Here is a 19,763-nt window from a genome sequence, read left to right on the forward strand (position 1 = left end):
TTAACTACCATGCTCAGTTGTCTTCAAACCTTTGATCAGTTCGCACACACGCCAGACTGTTGATGTGGTTCTATCATGTCTACAAATATCTACCCCAGTAGCTGCTGATATATGCAATGACTATATATCCGCCATCACCCATCCATCTTTTGACTTTTCCCTACAAGTGCCCAATCTTTTTGATATCCCCGGTAATTTGTACAGTCGTGTAGTGTAGTGTAGTGTGTATGGTGTTACAAAAAGGAACAATCCAGTTCCTTTACAGATGCCTCTTCTCCACAATCTCCTCCACGACCTGGATAAGATCGCCTTCCCTGATATCATCAAACTCGTCACCAAACTCAAGACCACACTCGGTACCCTTGCGCATCTCCGTAACCTCCTTCTTACCGTGCTTGACTGAGCTGATGGTACCTGTTTTGTTTTATCATTGTTAGTAATTGCCCAACCGAAAAGGGAAAAGAAAGAAGCGGGGGAAGGGAGGGAAAAAATGGAAAAAAAAGACAAAAACACTCACCATCATAAACAACCTCTCCCTTCCTCTGCAACCTCACCCGTGCATTCCTCGACACCGCTCCGTTCCTGACCTTGACACCCGCAACATTCTTGTACTTGCGTCCCTTGATATTAATAGCAAACACCTGCGCGATCTCGGCCTCGCCAATCACCTTGTACGAGATCGTGGGGGCCAAAGATTCGCTCAGGATCTGCCGCACCTCCTCTGTCAGGTTGTAGATGATGTTGTGGTCCATGATCTTGACCTTGTTCTCGATAGCCAAGCGCTTGATGTGGCCCGGGATCGGGTTGTTGAAGTTGATAATCGTGCTGCCCGAAACCGCAGCGTGCTCGACGTCCGACTCGGTGATCTGGCCCGGGCTCGACAGCAGCACGCGGGGACGCACCTCGTTGCTGCCGATCTCAAGAATCGACGCGCACACGGCCTCGACCGAACCATGCACGTCGCCCTTGACAGTGAAGTTGATGGTCTTGGGCCCGTCTGGCTTCTCATCCGCCGCCGCCTCCTCGGTCCCGGCTTCGGCTGCGATCCGCTCGGCATCGCGCTCGCGCCTGACCCGCTCCATCTCCGTAATCTGCTCCATGGCCTCCTCGCGCTCCTTCTGCTCGATGCGGTAATGCACCGCGATCTTGGCCTTGTCTTCGTCGGGCGCCTGGAGGACCATGTCGCCCGCCTCGGGCGGCTCCTTCCAGCCAAGAATCTCGACGGCTGTTCCTGGGGGCGCCTCTTCGATCTCAACGCCCGCTTCGTTGCGTAGACTGCGCACCTTGGCGAAGACACGGCCGGCGACGATGAAGTCGCCGGGACGAAGGGTGCCACGCTTGACGAGCACGGTGGCCACGCGACCGATGGGCTTGATGCTAGACTCGAGAACCCAGCCCTCGGCCATGCCATCGGGCTCGGCGCGGATATCGAGCATCTCGGACAGGGTAAGGATGTTGTCCTCGAGATCGTCCATGCCTTGACCGGTCTTGCCACTGACGCAGACAACCTGGACATCACCGCCGTAGTCCTCGATCTCGACGCCGTTGGCGGCCAAGTCGGACTTGACGCGCTCGACGTTGGCTTGATCCTTGTCGATCTTGTTGATGGCCACAATCATGGGCACCTTGGCGGTGCGGGCATGCTTGATGGCCTCGATGGTCTGTGGCTTGACACTGTCGTCGGCGGCGACGACCAGGATGACAATGTCGGTGACGTTGGCGCCACGCTGTCTCATGGACAGGAAAGCAGCGTGACCAGGGGTATCCAGGAAGGTGATTTGCTTACCTGAGGACATCGCCACGGAGAAGGCACCAATGTGCTGGGTAATACCACCGTGCTCACCGGCTGCGATGGAAGACTTCCGCAGGAAATCGAGCAAAGTGGTCTTACCGTGGTCGACGTGGCCCATGATAGTAACAACCGGTGGCCGTAAGGGTACGGTAGACATGTCCTCAGGAGGAGGGCGTGGCTTCAAGTCCTCATCCTCACCAGCATCAACTGTTGGGTCGAAGCCGTACTCTTGGGCAACCAAGGCGGCCGTCTCGCCGGTCATGATGCTATCCTTGGCGATATCCTCGAACCCGAGCTCACCCAGTTGGGAGATGAACAGGTCTGTCTTCACGCCAAGGGCCGTGCCGAGGTTGGCAACGCTAATGAACTCGGGAAGGAGAATGGGGATAGGGCCAGTCTCCTCAAACTGGAGCCTTTCCTTCTCGGCCTTCCTGGCCAACCTTTCACGACGCTTATACTCGTACGCCATATCATCGAAATCGTCGTCTTCCTTGTAATCGTTCCGCCTGCCTCCCTTCTTCTTGGGCTTCTTTTCCTCCTTGATATACCGCGAAGGAATCGGTATCTCTTCCAGCGCAACCCTATCGTCTCTTGCCTGTCTTGCGTTATCCCTGCCTCTGGGCTTTTCAAAGTCTTGGTGCTCCAGCTTGTTTCGAGGCCTTTCAAAGTCTTGGTGCTCCAGCTTCTGTCCTGCGTTCTCCTTAGGCTTTCTTCCGTAGTCGTCAGCCCAATCCCACCCATCTGACATCTGCTTCTTGAACGCCTCAGTAGCTTCTTGAGTCCTCTCGGAAGTCTCCCCGGATTGTGCTGGCCTGGTTACATATCGATCTTCAGCCTGCTTCATAAAGTCGGCACTATCTCTGGGCCCCGGACGTCGTTCTTCCTGAGATGGGGGGGCAGACTTGACAAAAGCGTTATTATCAGAAAAATTGTTGAAGGTTCCCTGATGTGGAATGCTTGTACGGCGGACGAGCCCCGACCATTGCCTTTCAGTTTCACGCGGAGAACTTGAATCTGGTGGAGGTGCAAACTTGGATGAGATTGACTGGTAAACCTCACGAGCTGAAGTTCTGGGCGGTGAAGGAGCAGGAGGCTGAGCGGCAAATATGTCATCCCATGCGTCTGTATTGTCCGCACGGCGCTCCTCTTCCTCGGCATTCTGCAAGTTGTCCTTCAGAGAACCCGTTTCTTGACGTTTCCGTAGATCCTTGGCCGAGAATTGACCCGTCTGTCTATCATGGGCAAAAAGACCATCAGCAAGGCTTCTCAGATTCTTTGCAGGGGTCTGAGGCTGGTTCTGAGCATGTCTTTGCTGCAACCGAGCCCTGGCTGCTATCTCGTGGGGAAGGAGCTGTTGTGTCTGGGGTTGGCTGGTTGGCTGATTAGCGGCTGAAGAGGCGCCCCAACTACTTGTTCCCCAACTGCTCGTTCCCCATCCTCCACCGGCCGGTTCAATAGGTTTGCTGGGCGCTGCACTGGCGGCTTCCAAAGCATCCCAATCGCTTTTCCCTGAAGTCCCATCAACTTGTTCACTAGCTTGGCTGGTTTGAGCCGGCTTTGGTGATGTCCTGTTGGAGAGGCTCAATAGGCTGCTGACAGTGGGTTGACTTTGAGCTGTTGGTCCCTGTGCTGGTCGGCTGGGAATTGGTTCGCTAGGAGTGGTTTGACTGGAAGTTGATGGCTTCGGAGTTTCTTGAGGCTTAGGCGCCTGTGCCGGAAAACGTCTTATACCAAGAGGCGCTGATACCGTGCGGACCGGAGTCCCAGCTTTTTGAGTTTCACCCTCGGTTTTGGGTCCTGGCGTGTCTCTGGTAAGCTCTTGACCTGGTTGTTTCGGACGCAAGAGCATCCTGCGCACTACAGGTCCCTGCTGTTCCTTCTGCGGCGCAACCCCCTTGTACTCGTTCTGTTGACCTTCAGGTAGCCGGCGCACCGGGCGGTCACTCGGGGCGCGTATGAAAGGCTCTGGTGCTAGTTTTCGAGCGGGCTGAGGAGCGGGCCTAGGAGGAGCGGGCTTAGGAGCCACAGCGGCTGCAGCCATTTTCAGCAGGCGCTCTCTGGCGGCGATCTCGTGAGGAAGCAAGCCAGCGTTAGGGTTGGCGGGCTTGGGTTGACTCTGTGCCGTTCCCGTTCCGGGTGTCGTTTGGGTGGCCGGTTTCCAGGAACCACCCCATCCTCCTCCTCCTCCTCCTCCTCCTTGCCCTCCTCCATCTCCTCCAGCGCCTGGTGTTACGGGCTGTTGTTGGGTACCCCAGCTAGGTTTATCGTCCCACGAAGAGTATACGCGGCGGGTATTCGGCTGGATTCGTTGTTGATATTGCTGGCGAAGTTGCCATCTGTGGCGGCAGAGCAGACACACAGAGGAAGTGCCCTGCTTCTATTATTTCCAGAATGATGGTCTCCACGTTAGCTAACCATTGACTTGGACTGACCTGCTCTACGTCGTCATTAAGCAATGCGCGCATGGGAGTCAGCAACTTACCTGCAACAATCCGCCCCTCATCATCTTGTTTTATCACAGGGCATAGTTTGCCCCAGCAGGAACAGAGAGAAAACTTAGAACAGGAGCCTGGCGCGACAAGCCAAGGTTGGGATTTTGCATTGTACTATCTTACACGGGCGATCCGTTTCGTCCCGCACTTCAATCCGCCAAAGCTTCCATTCGTACTGGTGCTGCAGCACAGCGCTACATAATTAAAGTGGGTACCCGGCTGACTGATAAGATAAGACAGCTCCATCGTAACGTACTGTAGAGGCAGCTGCAACTGCTGCAGTATGTACAGTGTAATGCCCCTGCGAGGGGTCAATGTCCGGCAGGCAAACACAGCAGGCGGGTTAGGGTTCTTGCGGTACCTTGGACCAAAGGTAGCGTCAGGGGCTTACAAACAAGACAGGTACGTACCGTCGAAGCTTTCCCCTGACGTGGACCCTTTCGGCCACTCTCCAGAAATTTGGCCGCCCCGACACTTGTTCTCAACGAAGTCAGGTTGTCAACTTTCCCTTTTTCTTCATTCCTTCACCGTCTTCTTTTCTTCTCATATCGGCTTCCCATCCTCACGCCAAACCCAAAGCATGGCGCCCAAGAAAACCAGCAAAGGCGCAAAGAGCAGCTCCTCCTCCGGAGGGGGGAGTGGTGCTCTCGAGCCGCCCAAACCCTTCCGCGTCGCTCCCGATTCGCTCAAGCCCTTCACCTCGTCGCTCTCCAAGAAACACGTGTACATCTCGCACGTCGACCAGAAGCCGGCCTCGTTCAAGCGTAAGATCTTCTCGGTGCCGATCCTGCTTAACGCCTTCGTCTTCGCCATGTTCCTGTGGCGCATGTGGTACATCATCCCCTACTACGTTGAGCTCCTCAGCTCTTCGTTCTTGGGCTACGAAAACTCGACGACGATCCGCATGGCCGACCTGACCTACCGACAATTTTTCATGGTGGCTGGCCGCCGCACGCTCACTTTCCTGTTCGACTTTTTGCTGGCCGTGTTCGTCTGGCCGTGGCCCATCGAGTTCGTGTTCGGGCGCAAGCACGGCAGCCCCGTGTCGTGGCGGACAGCGGTCGGGTTCCGCGACAAGGAGATTTACGTGCGCCGCTCGCGCTCGTGGGACACGCAGGTTTATGGGGTGGACATCTTTTCGGAGAAGCCGCAGGGTAACGAGGCGCGCAGCATTCTGTGGGGCATGGTCCGCAACGCGACGAGCCCCATGCTGCTGCAGGAGAAGACGGGATATCTGACCATGAACGGCGACTGGGATTTGGACTGGAAGGCCATGGTCAAGGCGACTGCGTTGGTGGATAAGAAGGATATTCCCCTGGACGCCTTCAGGACGCTGGTGCTTTGCCACCACGACAAGTTTGGGTGGATTGCGATTGATATGAATGCTTCCGGGGAGAGTGCGCAGGAGGATGAGCGCAGGAGACAGGTGTTTGCGTTCCGCGATGCGCTGGCGGCTGTTGGAAAGGAGAACCTTTTCTATCGCTGGATCGAGGTCATTCAGTTTGAGACCCAGCAGGGCGGTTTTACGCAGGAGAGGCAGCTCGAGGTGGCGCAGAAGATTAGGGATCTGTTCAAGGAGAACGGGGTTGACTTTGACGAGTTCTGGAAGGAGGCTGTCGGGTCGGATCCTTCAGTCGGGATATAATGACCCATGTTCGAAAGCGAAGATGAAAAAATGTGGAGGGAAGAAGGCAACGACATATACACACCGGCTGAGTTGACCGGAATAGGCACATATTTCACGGGCAACACATAGATGATAATGCATATACAGGTATACACGGCTGGAGAATAAAAGGTACCGGAAGAACCCAAATAATTACCGCTGCATATTCGCCGCGGTCTATAGAAAAATAAAAATGACCAGAGAAAGCAAAAAGAGAAATCAAGGTTCCACCCTCGTTGCCTTTATTTCTTGCTGCTCTTAGCCTTCTTCTGGGGACCAAGGGCGGCCTCGCGCCTCTTGGCCTCCTTAGCCTCGAATTGTTCCCTCTTGAGCTTCTCCTGGGCTTCGCGCTCTTCCTTCTCGGCCTAATAAATTCAAAATCCATTAGAATCGTGTTCGGGGTCTCATGCACTTCAATGGGATCAACCGAAGATATGCCACGTACCTGCTTCCTAGCAGCCTCCTGTTCTCTCTTCTCACGAATGAGCTTCAACCTGGCGAGATCGGCCTTGGCCTGATCCGTCTTACCGGCCTCATGCAGCTTCTGATACCTCTCCTTCGCCGCCGCCGCCGCAGCCGCCTCGCGCTCCTTCCTGTTGCCCGGAGCCGAGTCCGCTATGCTGAGCTTCTTAACACCGGCGGTAGGCTCGTCATCCGATTCCGCCGCAGCCTTGGGGGCGGCGGGCTTCTGGGTCTGCTTGCGCGCAGCCTTGGAGTGGTTGGGGTTGGCGGGCATGGGCGCATCATCTTCGCTCTCCTCCTCGGAATCGCTGGGGGGCAAGTCGCCGACCTGCACGGCGGCAGCCTTGGCGCGGGCGATGGCGGCTTCCTTGCGAGCCTTCTTTTGCGCCTTGAGCTCCTCACGGGTCAGCTCGGCCTTGGGGGCCTTGCTGCCGGAGGGACCAGCCTCGTCCTCCGAAGACTCCTCCTCCGAAGACTCCTCCTCGGACTCGGAGTCGTTCTTCTTGGCGCCGGCGCCCCACATGCCGATTTCGTTACCATCAGCGTCGAGAGGGCGAAGATCGCGGGAGAAATGGTGACCACCTAGAAGGGGAAGGGGGTTGATGGTTAGCATCTAGACCGGTTTTGCAGAGGTTTGGGTAGAGAAGAGTACTGCCGCGGCAGACCTTGTGTTTCCAGAAAACATACCTCCACGAGTGTACTTCTTGAACTTGCCGCCGCGTCCACGACCAGCCGGGCCAGCACCGCCTGCCATTTTGTCTATTTTGGGTTTTGGGCGTTGGTTGGTTTGAGTTTGAGAGTTGTGATCGACGGTTTTCCGGTCGAGTGTGTCGTGGGGTATTTATCGACTTTCGCTTGAATAGATCGATGAGTCGCAGAGAAATATCTAGCCGATGTAAAAGACTAGAACAGGAAGTCGAGTATGAGTTTTACAACAACAATGATGGATGCAACACAACGACGGCACGGCCTTTTCCTCGAGTTAAGTCGCAGAAAGTTAATGGGGACTTCCTGGAACAGCCCGCATCCACCCCCTCGGACTCTGGCAGGCTAGCAGTTGAGCAGATGCCCCGCATTAGGCAGGTACGAGAGTACATGCGATAGACTGAGTGCGACCGCACGCTTACGCCAACCACCTAACCGGCAATCCATTATTGGCTATCCCGCTTATCGGGGTCTTACTCCACTGCAACTTCAAGAGCCCCGTTTCCAGTTTGTGGCTCAATTCTTGCATGAGGCAGTGCACCCCACCCGCAAAGGCACAAAGAGTGGCTTGCGTTTACTTTAAAAGTCTGTCCCGTGGCCCAAAATTTTGGGAATCTTCTTTTTCTTTTCCTTTTTTCTCTTCAACAACACATAAAACATATGTTCCTTCGTATTCACTCCGGTTTCCGTCTACTGCAATGACATTCTGGAGGGGAAAGCGGAGGATAGAAGAGATTTACTTCAAGCTCTTACCCTCTACCTTTGTTCTCTGTCGAGGAGTAGAGAAATATTTTGCCTGGGACATTTTGACACAAACAATACTCTTCGTTATTTGAGGGTATATGCTCCTTTGCCATTGACTTGCCTGCCTCACGTTATCAGTCGCGCATGTCGTTATATGCGATTTGTGCCCATGGCAAACCAAATGAGCCGGTCGCCTGAAGAATGCACATTGTCTTGATGAATACCCGTAGCCTGACGATGACTTGAACGTTCTTCGCCTGTTGTATTCGCGCGCAAACAGGAAACGCGAAATGCAACCGTTGAACGTGCTCTCCGTGTGTCACTCGCTCTAAAACATCAATGAACGGTCATGTCGGTCCCTTTGATGGAGGTGTGCACGCTACATCATGTATCAAAATCTGTTCCACGACGCCTCCAGGTTGTTAGGACTCGAGGAAGGCGCCAGTTATCACAGACACGACATAGAGCTGGTCTCAGTTCTATCCCCGCGATGTGTTCGTCTTGTCAAATTTTTCTCTAGCTGTCTTAATCACCAAGGCCTTCCCTTTTGTGGAAATCGAATATTTTCCAGGCATTTTTGCTTCGTAGTCTTTTCCATCTCAGCATTTTCGTTTGTTGAACCCGCATGACAGCTAACAACATACACCAGACTGACTTGACCTGGATCGTCAACATAGCTCCACTTGGGACGAAGGAAACTGAACAGCACATTTCTGGCAACATCATCGTCATGGCCACCACACAGCACTGGCCTCGAAGCTCACATATGCTGGGCAATCGAGCGAAGGAGACCGTAGCAAAACACGTATTTTGAGTTCCGCAAGGCAACTCTCAACTACCCAACTTGATAACCACTACTCTAATCCCATCCGTCCCTCAACCTTCTATCTCCCGACACAAGACATCCTACGCTTAGTGACCCTCCTTTTCCAGAGCCTCCAGCTCCTTAATCACGGAGGACTTGGTGGCGATCTTCTTCAGCTGGGTATCCTCCAGCTTCTCGCCACCAGCATGCCTCATCTCGAGGTCCTCAATGGCACGGATCTTCTTCTGGAGAGACCTGATCTTCTTGGCATTGGCGCTCTGGGCAGCCGCTGTGGCGGCGTCAACGACCGGGGCAACCTGCTGAGCAGGAGCAGGAGACTGGCGCACGTTCGAGCGGCTGCGGTGGTTGTTCTGGGTGCGGACAGCCAGGTTGTTGCTGCGCGACTGGCTGCGCGAGTGGTGACGCTGGTGGCTGCGATCGGGGCTGCGGCCGTCGCCAGACTCGCGGGGAGGGGCCAGACCACCCTCATTAGGAGTAGTCGCGCCCTCACCCGCCTCCTTGGTCTTCTTGTTGCGCTTCTTCTTGTTCTTCAGGGCAGTCTTGGACAAGTTCTCATCGTCCACAACGGCGCCAGGAACAGAAGGTTTCGCCGGCTCGGCAAACTCGGCGCCAGGGATCTGACGGCGCGGGCGGCCGAACCCATTAGGACCGACCTGAGGCACGCCGTTGCTAACCGAGTGAGCAGCACCTCCCTCATCCTCACGCTTGAAGTGAAGAGGAGTGGAAGAACCGCGGGCGCCGGGCGGGCGGTAAGCACCGACAGGCTTGGAAGGCGTCTTGACAGTACCAAGGTAGGCCAAAGCCGAAGGGTGAGGAGTGGGAATGGGGTGCAGCGGGTCAACGTTGGGAAGGCTGGCAGCAGGAACAGGGCGCCAGATGACGTTGTACAACTCAACCATGTCCTCGTTATACATGATGCCGCCACCAACGTGCCAGAGCTTGATGCCGTTATCGACACGAAGACGGGGAGAAGTGGTGGCCGTCAAGATGTAACGGCTGTCGGGAGACCAAGTGCAGACACTAGGGTTGCCGCTTTCAATGGTAGTGATCTTGCGGTAATCCTTCTCGAGGTCGTAAACATCGATTTGACCAGCCAAGTTACCGAAACCGGCAACCAAGGCGAACCGGCCAGTAGGCGAGAAGATGATGGTGTTACGGGGACCAAGAGGGAAGGAGTGGGTGGCGACGGCACGATGGTTGAAGATGGTGGTCTTCGCGGGCATGTAGCCGTACACAACACCGAACTCCTTTGAGTTGGGAGACCACGACACGTCGTGGATAGGGCCCTCCTTGTCAAGAGTGACGCGAGCGTCGAACGAGCCGTTGGCGCTCAGGAGGTACATGTTGGTCTCGCCGTAGTAGCTCTTGTTGGACTTGTCAACCTCTGTTTGCGCCAGCACAATCAGAGCAGTTCCGAGCTGGTTCCACTTGAGCTGGACCTTGTCGGCCTTGAAGAAAGTCTTTTGCGAAATCGGACTGGTGAACTGGGGAACGTTGAAGACCTTGACGGAGGCGGGGTGTCCCTGTAACCAAGAGTTAAATAAAGATCCAAGTGCAATTTCGCGCGGAGAACACATACCTTGCGCTCAGGAACAAAGACGGCAACGTTCTGGTTCTTGCCGGGCGCGAGGGCAAAGTCGGAGACACCCTCAACGCGCAGCTTGTTCCACACGGTACCGAGATCGTCGCTCTGGTAGAACTGGACCTCGTTGGTGACGATGCGCGCGCAGAAACGCTCGTCCTCCGTGTACTGCAGGTTCCAGCCGTTAGCAGACTTTTGGACGAACTTGCCAATGGGCTGCTTCTCGGCATCATCGGCGAGCTCCTCGATGGTGCGCCAGATCTTGAGGTTCTTGGTCGCATCGCCATTCTCATCCTTGGCGGGGCGTTCCCAGGTGCTCAAGTAGGTACCGTGGGGGGAGAAGCTGAGATCGTAGACGGTAGTGATGGGCAGCGAAGTCAAGACGTGGCCGACGGACGCGTCGACGATGACGACGCCCTCGTTAGTGGCGTAGGCAAAGTAGCGGCCGCATCCCGAGTAGACACAGCACCGGAGATTCCCTTCGGCGGGCTTGGTGAATCCAGGAAGGGCTTCGTAGACAGGGTCGGCATCAAAGACGCCGATGGCCTTCTGGGTTCGGTAGGCGAACTGCAACGGACTGGCCATGACTAGCGAAAGTCACAGGTGATCGCGGTGTGCAGAAAGCGGTGTGGGTTTTCGTTTCGTTACCTGGCTCCTTTTTCCCGGGGGACTGGAGTCGTCGCTGCGAGCAAGAGGCGGACCTTTTTCGAAGTGGTCACGCTTGATGTCGAAGCTGCGAGAGGCGAAGCTCGTAAGCTTTGGTTGAGTGTTGGCGAAGGGTGGCGGAGTGGGGGAAGAGTATCGGTCTGGCGCAACACAACAATGGTGATTGCGCAAAGGTAGAAACTCGACTAGCAGATGCAACACAAAGCGACGCTTGTTTGCTGAGTCCTAGGTGGTTGGTGTTTGGGAAAGCGACTCAGGGACGGGGGCGGGAGGCGGAAGATATCAGATCTTGAATCGCAGGTTGCCAACGAAGGGAGACCGTGACGATGGGACAAACAATGCGATGTTGCTTTGGACGACGGCGAGGGAACAAAGGGCACACGCCGTGGTGGAGATCCAAGAAGAATAAAATCGACCGAATTCAGGAACGGGAACGATGGAGAAGAGAAGCACCCTCAGGGAAGGAATTGGCAAAGGCGGTGCGAATGCGGTTGACGGGGGGGAGGGAGTGAGAAGAGGGAGAAGGAAAAGAGAGGGGGGGAGGTGGGTTAGGAGAAAGGGAGGAAAAGTAGGTAGGACGATGGAGAACGGCAGAGAAGGACGCGAAGAAAGTTACGATACGGGGGGCGGTTCCACAGGTATTGTGGTTTCGGTTTTTTTGGTTTTTTATTTCTTTCAACATCTCACTGCAGCATCCATACAGTCAATTGGCATTGGCACGGGCAGGCACTGGCCACCTACCTGACCTACCCGACCAGCAGACGGGAGCTGAGGGGACCTACCTTAAGAGGTACCGGTATGTGGGCAATACGGCTTCGTACACGAACACATAAGAGGTAAGGTATTCCAGCGCGACGGCAAGGACGGAGTCGTTCGCCGTTTGTTTGGGCGATCTCATTATTTTTGGGAGGATCCATGCATTCGCGGCGGTTGTCCGTTCGCTGATTCAGACCTTCGTCTCACCCGAATTCCAGATTTCAGCGGGAGACCTCGAGGAGGCCGAACATGGAACGGCGCTACCCCGCCGTGGGGCCGTGTTCCCTTCAAACTTTCGGTGACATTGGGTGACAGTCGTTAGTGACGGTACCGTTAAGCCCCGTAGGGACCAGGACGAGCCTATCAGATGTTAACGCGCCCTATCACAGCGGCCAGCCGATCTCCAAACATCTCCAACAGGTCGTGGGCCCCCGGAGTTCTAGGCTTTGTTGTCTCTCGTTTGAGCCGCGGCGTGGACCAGTCAGCGGCGTGCCAAGTCGCGGACAGGGCCCCGCCCGATTTCGCCTCGTCGTCAACGTCAACGTCAACGTCAACGTCAACGTCAACGACCTTCGTAGGACCCCGACGACGCTCAGGACGGGAGACAACTAGGATAGCGGACCGGGAGGCGACCTCGACCAAAAGGATCATAATGTATCTCCTAACAAATATAGGTCATCCATTCCGTCATGACCTGTCCCACACCGTCACCACTTCCCTCGATGCTCCATCGCGCTGAAGCGTTCCAGGGCCAACTCAAAGTTCCAAGTAAACTACCGCCTCCAGCTTGTTTCGTTCCTGGTTGAACCGTTTCATGATGCACACACACTCACTTCCAATGCTAATTTTCCTGCCTTGCCTGCCAAGTGGAAGGTTAGGGAGTCATGACTCCGTTCTGTGTGGTCGGTGTCAAGTGTCCTTCATGCCTTACGCTCAGACGTCCAGCCCATCGTGGTCAATGCAGCATTTGTACTAGAACGCCATGGGATAGTACGGTGCTCTTCGTGGGTCTGCTAGGTTTTATACGAGACGTTTCTGCGAGACTATCTGGTTCCTTTACTTCCTTTGTCTTCCGGTTGCCTACTCTATACATCTGACTTTTTCCTTCTCTGCATCTCCCGACAATACAGTTTCTCAACGTGAGAGGTGGCAGTTGTCTCCAACTTTATTTACAACACATATGCAGACATTTTTTTTCTTTTGAAGCAAACTGTCCATGAGCAATTGCCAAATAAAACAGTCCTGGTGTTGCAAATGCGCCGACATGTGATGTTGGACTTTCAGACATGCCCGACAAAACAGACACTCTTCCGGTTCTCTAGGGTACCTTTATCAAGTGAAAGTTCTGGCTGCCCCTGGTGACCGTCGATGGAGTCCGAATGAGGTGTAACTGAACGGCAAGAACGCTGCGTCACTCTTTGTCAGTCATGGGAGGAATGGAAAGAGCTCTACACCAATGGAGGTCTTCAAACGCAAGTGCGAACTGCAGAGGCCGAGATAGGCATGGAGGGTGTCTCGGTTGATATCCATCCCAGCCGCACCTTCCTCTTTGCGAGGAGAACGGCGTTTGGGTTTTGGGTCGGGGTGCAACTTCCACTTGTTGTTCTTGGGGCTCCAATGCCAAACTCTTCAATAGAGCCTCCTGGCTTTTCATTCTTTGGAACAGCTGACAAACCCATCGCTGTTGAGGATATGACGAATAGTTCATCTCAGTAACATTACTCTCTATATTCTTACAGAGAACATCACTTAGACGCATCCCCGTTAGCCCAGGTATGTTCTTATTCGTCGCCACCATATCAGAGTATCAATGGACATGTTATTGACTTGGCCAGTTAGTGTTAGCTGTTCTCGCTGATACATATCGTTGCCACTGAAGTCTCGTCCATGTGCAAACTCAAAACTGCACATTTCGGGAGTGAAGGATGCGCATCTTGATGCCGCAACTCCACCTTCGCGGAATATTTTCAGGAAGCACAAGTTTCTGAACATCTTCACCTTTGGTCTGGATCTTCTTGGTTAGTTCACATCCAAGCCAAATCAGGGATCAGATTATGCGAAAGGTAAACTGTCCGGAGGAATCGAAACGAGTTAATACAGTTACCAAAGTTTCTGGGTGAACTTCGACTTGCGGCTCTGCAGCCAGCATCAGACTTCCAGCATCGACAACAAGACACGGTATCTGGGGCGGGAGGAAACAGATAAACAAATAGGTCTAGTCGTGTCATCCGCGTCACCCGCGTCACCCGCGTCCTCTGTCAGCGTGCCGATGGTTCGGCACGGGGTATTTGACGGACCTTGCAAGTCGCCCGGAGCCATTCCCTAGGTGACTGGAAACTGAGGGAAACGCGGGCCACCCTTCACCTCCAGGCGCCCGCGTTTGCCACGTTTGCGCCAGCTTTCCATCGACCGCCTTTGCTTGCGTCTTCCTCACTACCCCGCCACAAAACCAACCCTTTTCGAAACTTTTTCGACTGATATCGACCCGCAACATTGCAACTTAACCACACTACGGAAACCCTCAAGGAGTTGACATATTCAAAATCCCCAAGCCGCCGGAGACACAACAAAGTCGTGATGGAGTCCTCTCGTGCATCGGAGAGTAAGGATTCTGCAGAGGTGACACCTCTTCGCGTCCCGCGGTCACGCACCAGAGAGCAGACGCCGCCCCCTCGCGACAATTCTGACGATGAAGCCGAAGTCAAGGACACTAAGGGTTCAGATACTGCCTGGGTCGATGTTGACGAGCTATTTGTCGCGGCGCCGCCCACTTCACCTACCCGAGACGACAGTGAGCTTGCCAACACTGGAATGACCCGCCTTCCGGCTCCCCAACCTTCTGTCGAGATCGAACATCACGAGTACAGAGCGGAAACCCCCGGCAGCGATGGCGGCAATAGGATTCCAATCAGCCTGCGCTCAAAGGGCCCCAAGAGTAACGCCGATCTGGGTGGCTACTATTTCAGACAGGTCATGACCCTCCTTGAGAGGAAGCACCAGGATATCATGTTCTATGAAGAAGTTGAGAACCAGAGCATCATGCATCTGGATTGGGCATACGAGGAGGGTAATGGCCTGGCTTCCAAGGTGGAGGTAAGTGCCACAAATAATATAACGTGGTTATGCTGTCACGCAGCCTTAGGCCATCTGGAATTACCTGCTAACATCCTACCTTGACAGTGGGGAAAAGCCATGTTCTTCGGTGACTGGTTGTATACCGACAACGGCCAGCGAGAGTATTACATGGAAATTCAGATCAAACACATCTCTGGTGAGGATGACCAAGTCATCCGCAACTTGGGAATGAATCCTAACGAAGTCTGGATTGGTATGGGTATGGTGAAGGAAACTCCCACCCAGGGTGGGGATAAGCGCTCGCTTTCTTCAAACAGCGGTAGAGTGTCTGCTGTCCAGCCAAAGAAGCTGCTCCTCTCCTCACTTGCCGGCACCCATTCTGGTTTTCCTCGGAGTCCCTCGGAGGAGCGTGACAACGAGGAGCTCGAAGACAATGCGACGCTGGCCTTGACTAATATGAACAGGTGCCGACCTTTGCCGACTACTCCTCCTGCCAACACCTCGTCGTCTGCAAGCAGCGGTGATGGAGATGCCACCCCAAAGAATGTCCACGTCGGATCCGAAGACACTGACATCCGCGATCCTACTGCCGCTGTCAACTCTCCTTCTAATTCTCTTTGGACTCCGCTCAAGCTGTCTGGTAGAAAGACAGCCACCTCCAAGTCTGAACAGGGCATCGTGGCCGGCCCATCAACAGCTCAAGCTCTTCAATCACCGCGTCTAAGTTTTCCGCACCGCTTCAGTTCAAGATCACCCCAGCCCGACCCTGATCGTCCCATCGGCACAGGTATTCCTCGCAGCAAGCCCCTTGTTCCGCATAGCACCAGCTTTGACAGCATCGATGACGAGGGCGACACCATTATGAGCGATGACATTGTGGGCGAAGCCGGAGATAACGGCGGAGGAGAGAACTATGAAGGCGACACTACCCTGAGCGAGATCGTCATTCCTGGAACTCCATCGCGTTCACCCTCCCCACCCTCTTCTCCCATCAGATATTCGCCCGACAGCGATGAGGACCAAGCAGCCGAGTCCTCAATCTCCAAGGAGAACCAGAACCCTCGGGACCATCATCACTCTTCCGTTGCTTTAGGCCATGACACTCTCAACCGCCTCTGCACCCCCGATTTGGACGGTTCCTTTGTCGCCCGCAAGAAGCGCTCCTCTATCTACACCGTCCGCGTCGTCGCCGTCTCCACCGAGCATTCCCAAAACGACAACGGCTTCAGCGGACCCCCTTCTTCCCAGCGGCACGCTACCCTGCTCGGTCACGGCGGATGGGTTTGCCCGCCCTTCGAGGAGCGCGTAGCCAAGTGGAAGGCTGATCACGGCCATTTACCCCTTAGCTGTTCAGCCATTTCGGAGCACGAGAAAAAGCAGTACAACAATTCCCTGCAGACACGCTGCCGTGCGATGCCAGTCATGTTTGACTGGTCGGTCGACGACCCGCCGAGGTACTACGGTGAGCCGGCGCCCATATGGTCAGATCTCGGTGATCCGTGCCTTGAGGACGTGTATTGGATGGTCTGGCAGCTGTTGAGCGGCAAGCAGTTTATCGGTTTCAAACGCGGTACCGGATTTGGTTTCCCTAGGACTCATACCAGAGGTGACGATGCGCTGTTGGAGAGATGCCCGTTTAAGAGTCCGAGCGGAGAGGCTGGAGTCGGAAGTCTGGTCAAGGGGGAGGAGATCAGGCTGAGAGAGATGAGTGCCGATAAGGAGAAATCGAGACTTGAGGAAGAATGGCAGGGTATGGTGAACCTTAAGGGCGGCGAGGAGTAGATGATGAAAGGTGGTGTGGTAAGAAGGGCTTCCGTTTGGCAAGAAGAAGGTTGTATACCTTTCTTCTTTTCAGACATGTCTTAGAAGCCGGGCCATACCTAGCTAGGACCCTTATACTGGCTCTGTTCTGGCTTACAAGTGCACACAGAGCATTGGTTCTAGCCTGGCTGCATTTCTTCCCACCCTCTTTGTCATTTATTCCCATCCTCTCTGCCATTTCTTTCTTGACACGGTCCTTTTGCTGTTTCTTTTTTTCCCTTTTCTTTCATGAGCGAAGGTCACGCGTCACGGACACACCGTATTGGCAGGTCGGATAGACATTCACACGGGATATTAGGCTCAGGTTTGGACTCGATGGATCTGCAGGGGTTTGCTATTACAATACTTGGGCGTTACTAAGAGCGGAACTTCTGGGATTAAGGACTGGTACTTTGCACCTGTGTTTGGAGTTTCCAGAAGGGATGGATAGCATCGGTTGAGCGTCATATTAGAAAGTAGATATTGTAGTAGTAATGTGTCATTATTGATCAAACAAAAAGGCCCCTCAGCGCTGTGCCATCTCTTCCGTTTCAGGTACTGTGGATTGGCATTGGCTCGTCACTACCAAATCGTCATGTTGTGAATAGTCGCCAGCGAGGAAAACACACTGCTCCTAACAAAACCCCGACTGTCCCAATCGACACTCTTCCGAAATACAGCTAAAAAAGCTTATAAGAGCAAAACATATCTTATATCTTGAACCTTACAACCTATGAACATTCCCTCGCAAGTTTCAATGGACATGATTTGCCTTTCATTTACCTTATAGCTTCGTCTCGTCTCTACCTACTGCCCCTGTGCTCTTGCGAATTCTTTTATCCCTGAGCGCAACATCCATGCTTTATTTACCGTATAATCTCTAGAGATTGAGGTTCGGGTAAACATCTTTTCTGTGTAGTTGTAAGCATATAATACAGTATATATACCACCTGTAGCTTTTTTGAAGAAGGGTAGTTTCTAGTGCCCCACCGTTCAGCTAGCCAGACTATAGTACTTTAATTCTTCTATCCTAATTCGCCCACCTTCATCCTTCCTACTTTATAAAGTTTGCTATTATTATCTCTAGTATCAATAGTCTTATTACTATTACCTTCCATTACCATTACCTTCCATTGCTATTACTTTCTATCGCTATTGTCACGGCGCTGGCGGACCACTACATCACTAGGCTATGTTCCAAAAGGATACAACTAACTGAAGCTGGCAATTCGGTCGCTCAAGTGGTCTTATATAGTTGTGATAGCAGTCGAGAGGCACAACTGCAAGGCTGCCATTACAGCTATTATGTTACGAACTTATGAGGATACACGGACCAACCACAGCGCCGGTAGTACAACCGGCCTAAACGAGTTAGGTCGTGTCACCCTCCCAGGCCAACAAGGACAAAGAGGCACACGCACGGGCTCACCCGTGTAACGAGCTCACAGTGAGCCAGGAGGGCATCGTGAGCCACCACGCATTAGATAGACCTATGGGGCTCGACACGAGCATCCGGAGACAGATATCTCGCAGAGGGCGAGCAGGTATAAAGGGACTACGGGATAACTCAGATTGTCAAATAGTTCGACAGTAGTTAATAGATTATTATCACCGAGACCAGTATTGCAGACATACTTGTTGTGAACTCTCTAGCTTCACCGAACAGCACTGATAGTCGTCACCTTCAACTATCCCACTTAAGCAGATCAGACTGCCGTTCGTCACATATTACCTTCCATTGCTATTAATATAATTAAAAACCTCTATTAGTAGGGAAACTGCCCTCAATTATTATTGCACTAATACCGCTTCTAATACTATTAAAAATACTATCACTATTTTATTCTTTAGAAAAGAATCACACTAATAAAAAAACTGATCTTAAAACTATTAACTACTGTTATAAAGTAGTAAAATAGAAGGTTGCTATTATAAAAGTAGAGGGAACTTATTTTTAGATATTTAAAATCTATATAAAAAATACAATATAAATTTTAAACAACTGAACTAATTGTTGATACTAGCAGGTTTATGCCTATATAGTACAAGTAAAAATGCCTGTTACAATTGAATATACAAATCGCTCACAACTACAATAGTATTATTATAGAGCATAGGATTATAACAACAAGTACTTCATTAAATAAAGATACTACAATATTTATAACTATAAAGTAGCTACTGCGAAAGCGTGCTCCTACAAGAGATACGACTGTAAGACTAGGAGATACAAATCAAAGTAATATTAATTGTAAAGAAGAAAAGGAAGTTATGAAACGATGACATTGTGAATTAAGATATATGCGTTGGTTCTACTAGTCGTAACCGCCTTCTGTCACAGCGTAACCGGAGGGCACATTGTGTACGATTTGATTAACTTGGACTAAGAATAAGAAGCTGAAGAGGGAAGAAATCCCAAAAGAGAAGGCTCGATGTCAGAGCTGAGCTTTATACCCAGACTACAAGCGACAACCAGTGACAGCCAAACCTATGAATTGTGACGGCCTGATCATCCGTCGCAACTATATAAGACCACTTGAGCGATCAAACTGCCAGCTTTGGTTACTTATATCTGTCATGGGGCTGGCGCCTAGGGGTGTTTGCCTGGCTTGAACTCTATGAAAGCCAGGCCTGCCTTCTGACTGGGTGCACTCCTGGGGTATGCCGCACGAACCACATTTTCGACCTTGGCGTTTCTAGCACCTTCGATATACGCACCTCTCTTGTGTATTTAGCTGTAAGCTCCGTGCCATACTGGCACAGACTTCCCTTTTCCTCTTTGTCGAATATTATCACTTTCACCAAGGTCTACTTGTGTGTATACCTCGTAGAACCCTTACAATATCCTTTTGTAAAGACATAGTCTGGTTAGTGTACTAGTCTGCCACCGTTGTGATACCAGCCTTATAATATTAATGCCCTTAAATCTAACTTTGGTTTTGATTTTCTAACCGCTTCCATTACGAATCTAAATATAGTAGACTCTTTTATCTATATTTATAAAGGTTAAACCTTCTAGATAGCTGAGAAATATGGATATTTGCGAAACAATAACGTAATTAGCGTATTCAACAAATTATTATTACTTTAAGTAATCATTTATTATATTTGTAAAAAAAAAGTAAGCTAGTTAATAAAAGAGAGAAAAAGAGAAAGAGAGCTTCAATACTATAAATTTATTTACTCACAAACGAAAT

The 19,763-nt window shown here is 52.4% G+C and overlaps 5 protein-coding genes across 5 annotated transcripts; 2 read left to right on the top strand and 3 right to left on the bottom strand.

Annotated features, from left to right (window-relative positions):
- Window positions 1–42: 42 nt before the first annotated feature.
- SMAC4_06416 (uncharacterized protein) lies at window positions 43–4,298 on the bottom strand (the record flags this gene model as incomplete). Its single annotated transcript, XM_003344713.2, has 3 exons — window positions 43–414; window positions 518–4,169; window positions 4,275–4,298. 3 exons carry the CDS (start codon window positions 4,296–4,298, stop codon window positions 260–262), a joined length of 3,831 nt encoding a protein of 1,276 aa, XP_003344761.2. The 3' UTR covers window positions 43–259.
- A 281-nt stretch (window positions 4,299–4,579) lies between these two features.
- SMAC4_06417 (uncharacterized protein) lies at window positions 4,580–6,018 on the top strand (the record flags this gene model as incomplete). The annotated part of the gene is made up of 1 exon (XM_003344714.2): window positions 4,580–6,018. The coding sequence occupies one exon, from the start codon at window positions 4,580–4,582 to the stop codon at window positions 5,927–5,929; it is 1,350 nt and encodes a 449-aa protein (XP_003344762.2). The 3' UTR covers window positions 5,930–6,018.
- Window positions 6,019–6,093: 75 nt separating this feature from the next.
- SMAC4_06418 (uncharacterized protein) lies at window positions 6,094–7,466 on the bottom strand. Its single transcript, XM_003344715.2, has 3 exons — window positions 7,100–7,466; window positions 6,396–6,994; window positions 6,094–6,315 (listed from the first exon to the last, which is right to left on the bottom strand). Exons 1-3 carry the CDS (start codon window positions 7,164–7,166, stop codon window positions 6,193–6,195), a joined length of 789 nt encoding a protein of 262 aa, XP_003344763.1. The 5' UTR covers window positions 7,167–7,466; the 3' UTR covers window positions 6,094–6,192.
- A 1,307-nt stretch (window positions 7,467–8,773) lies between these two features.
- SMAC4_06419 (uncharacterized protein) lies at window positions 8,774–11,582 on the bottom strand (the record flags this gene model as incomplete). The annotated part of the gene is made up of 2 exons (XM_003344716.2): window positions 10,267–11,582; window positions 8,774–10,210 (listed from the first exon to the last, which is right to left on the bottom strand). The coding sequence occupies exons 1-2, from the start codon at window positions 10,852–10,854 to the stop codon at window positions 8,774–8,776; spliced, it is 2,025 nt and encodes a 674-aa protein (XP_003344764.1). The 5' UTR covers window positions 10,855–11,582.
- A 2,066-nt stretch (window positions 11,583–13,648) lies between these two features.
- Window positions 13,649–17,070, top strand: SMAC4_06420 (uncharacterized protein). The gene is made up of 2 exons (XM_003344717.2): window positions 13,649–14,784; window positions 14,872–17,070. Exons 1-2 carry the CDS (start codon window positions 14,269–14,271, stop codon window positions 16,546–16,548), a joined length of 2,193 nt encoding a protein of 730 aa, XP_003344765.1. The 5' UTR covers window positions 13,649–14,268; the 3' UTR covers window positions 16,549–17,070.
- The last annotated feature ends 2,693 nt before the right edge of the window (window positions 17,071–19,763 follow it).

Source organism: Sordaria macrospora, chromosome 6, assembly GCF_033870435.1.
Source record: "Sordaria macrospora chromosome 6, complete sequence".
NCBI classification, from domain to species: domain Eukaryota; kingdom Fungi; phylum Ascomycota; class Sordariomycetes; order Sordariales; family Sordariaceae; genus Sordaria; species Sordaria macrospora.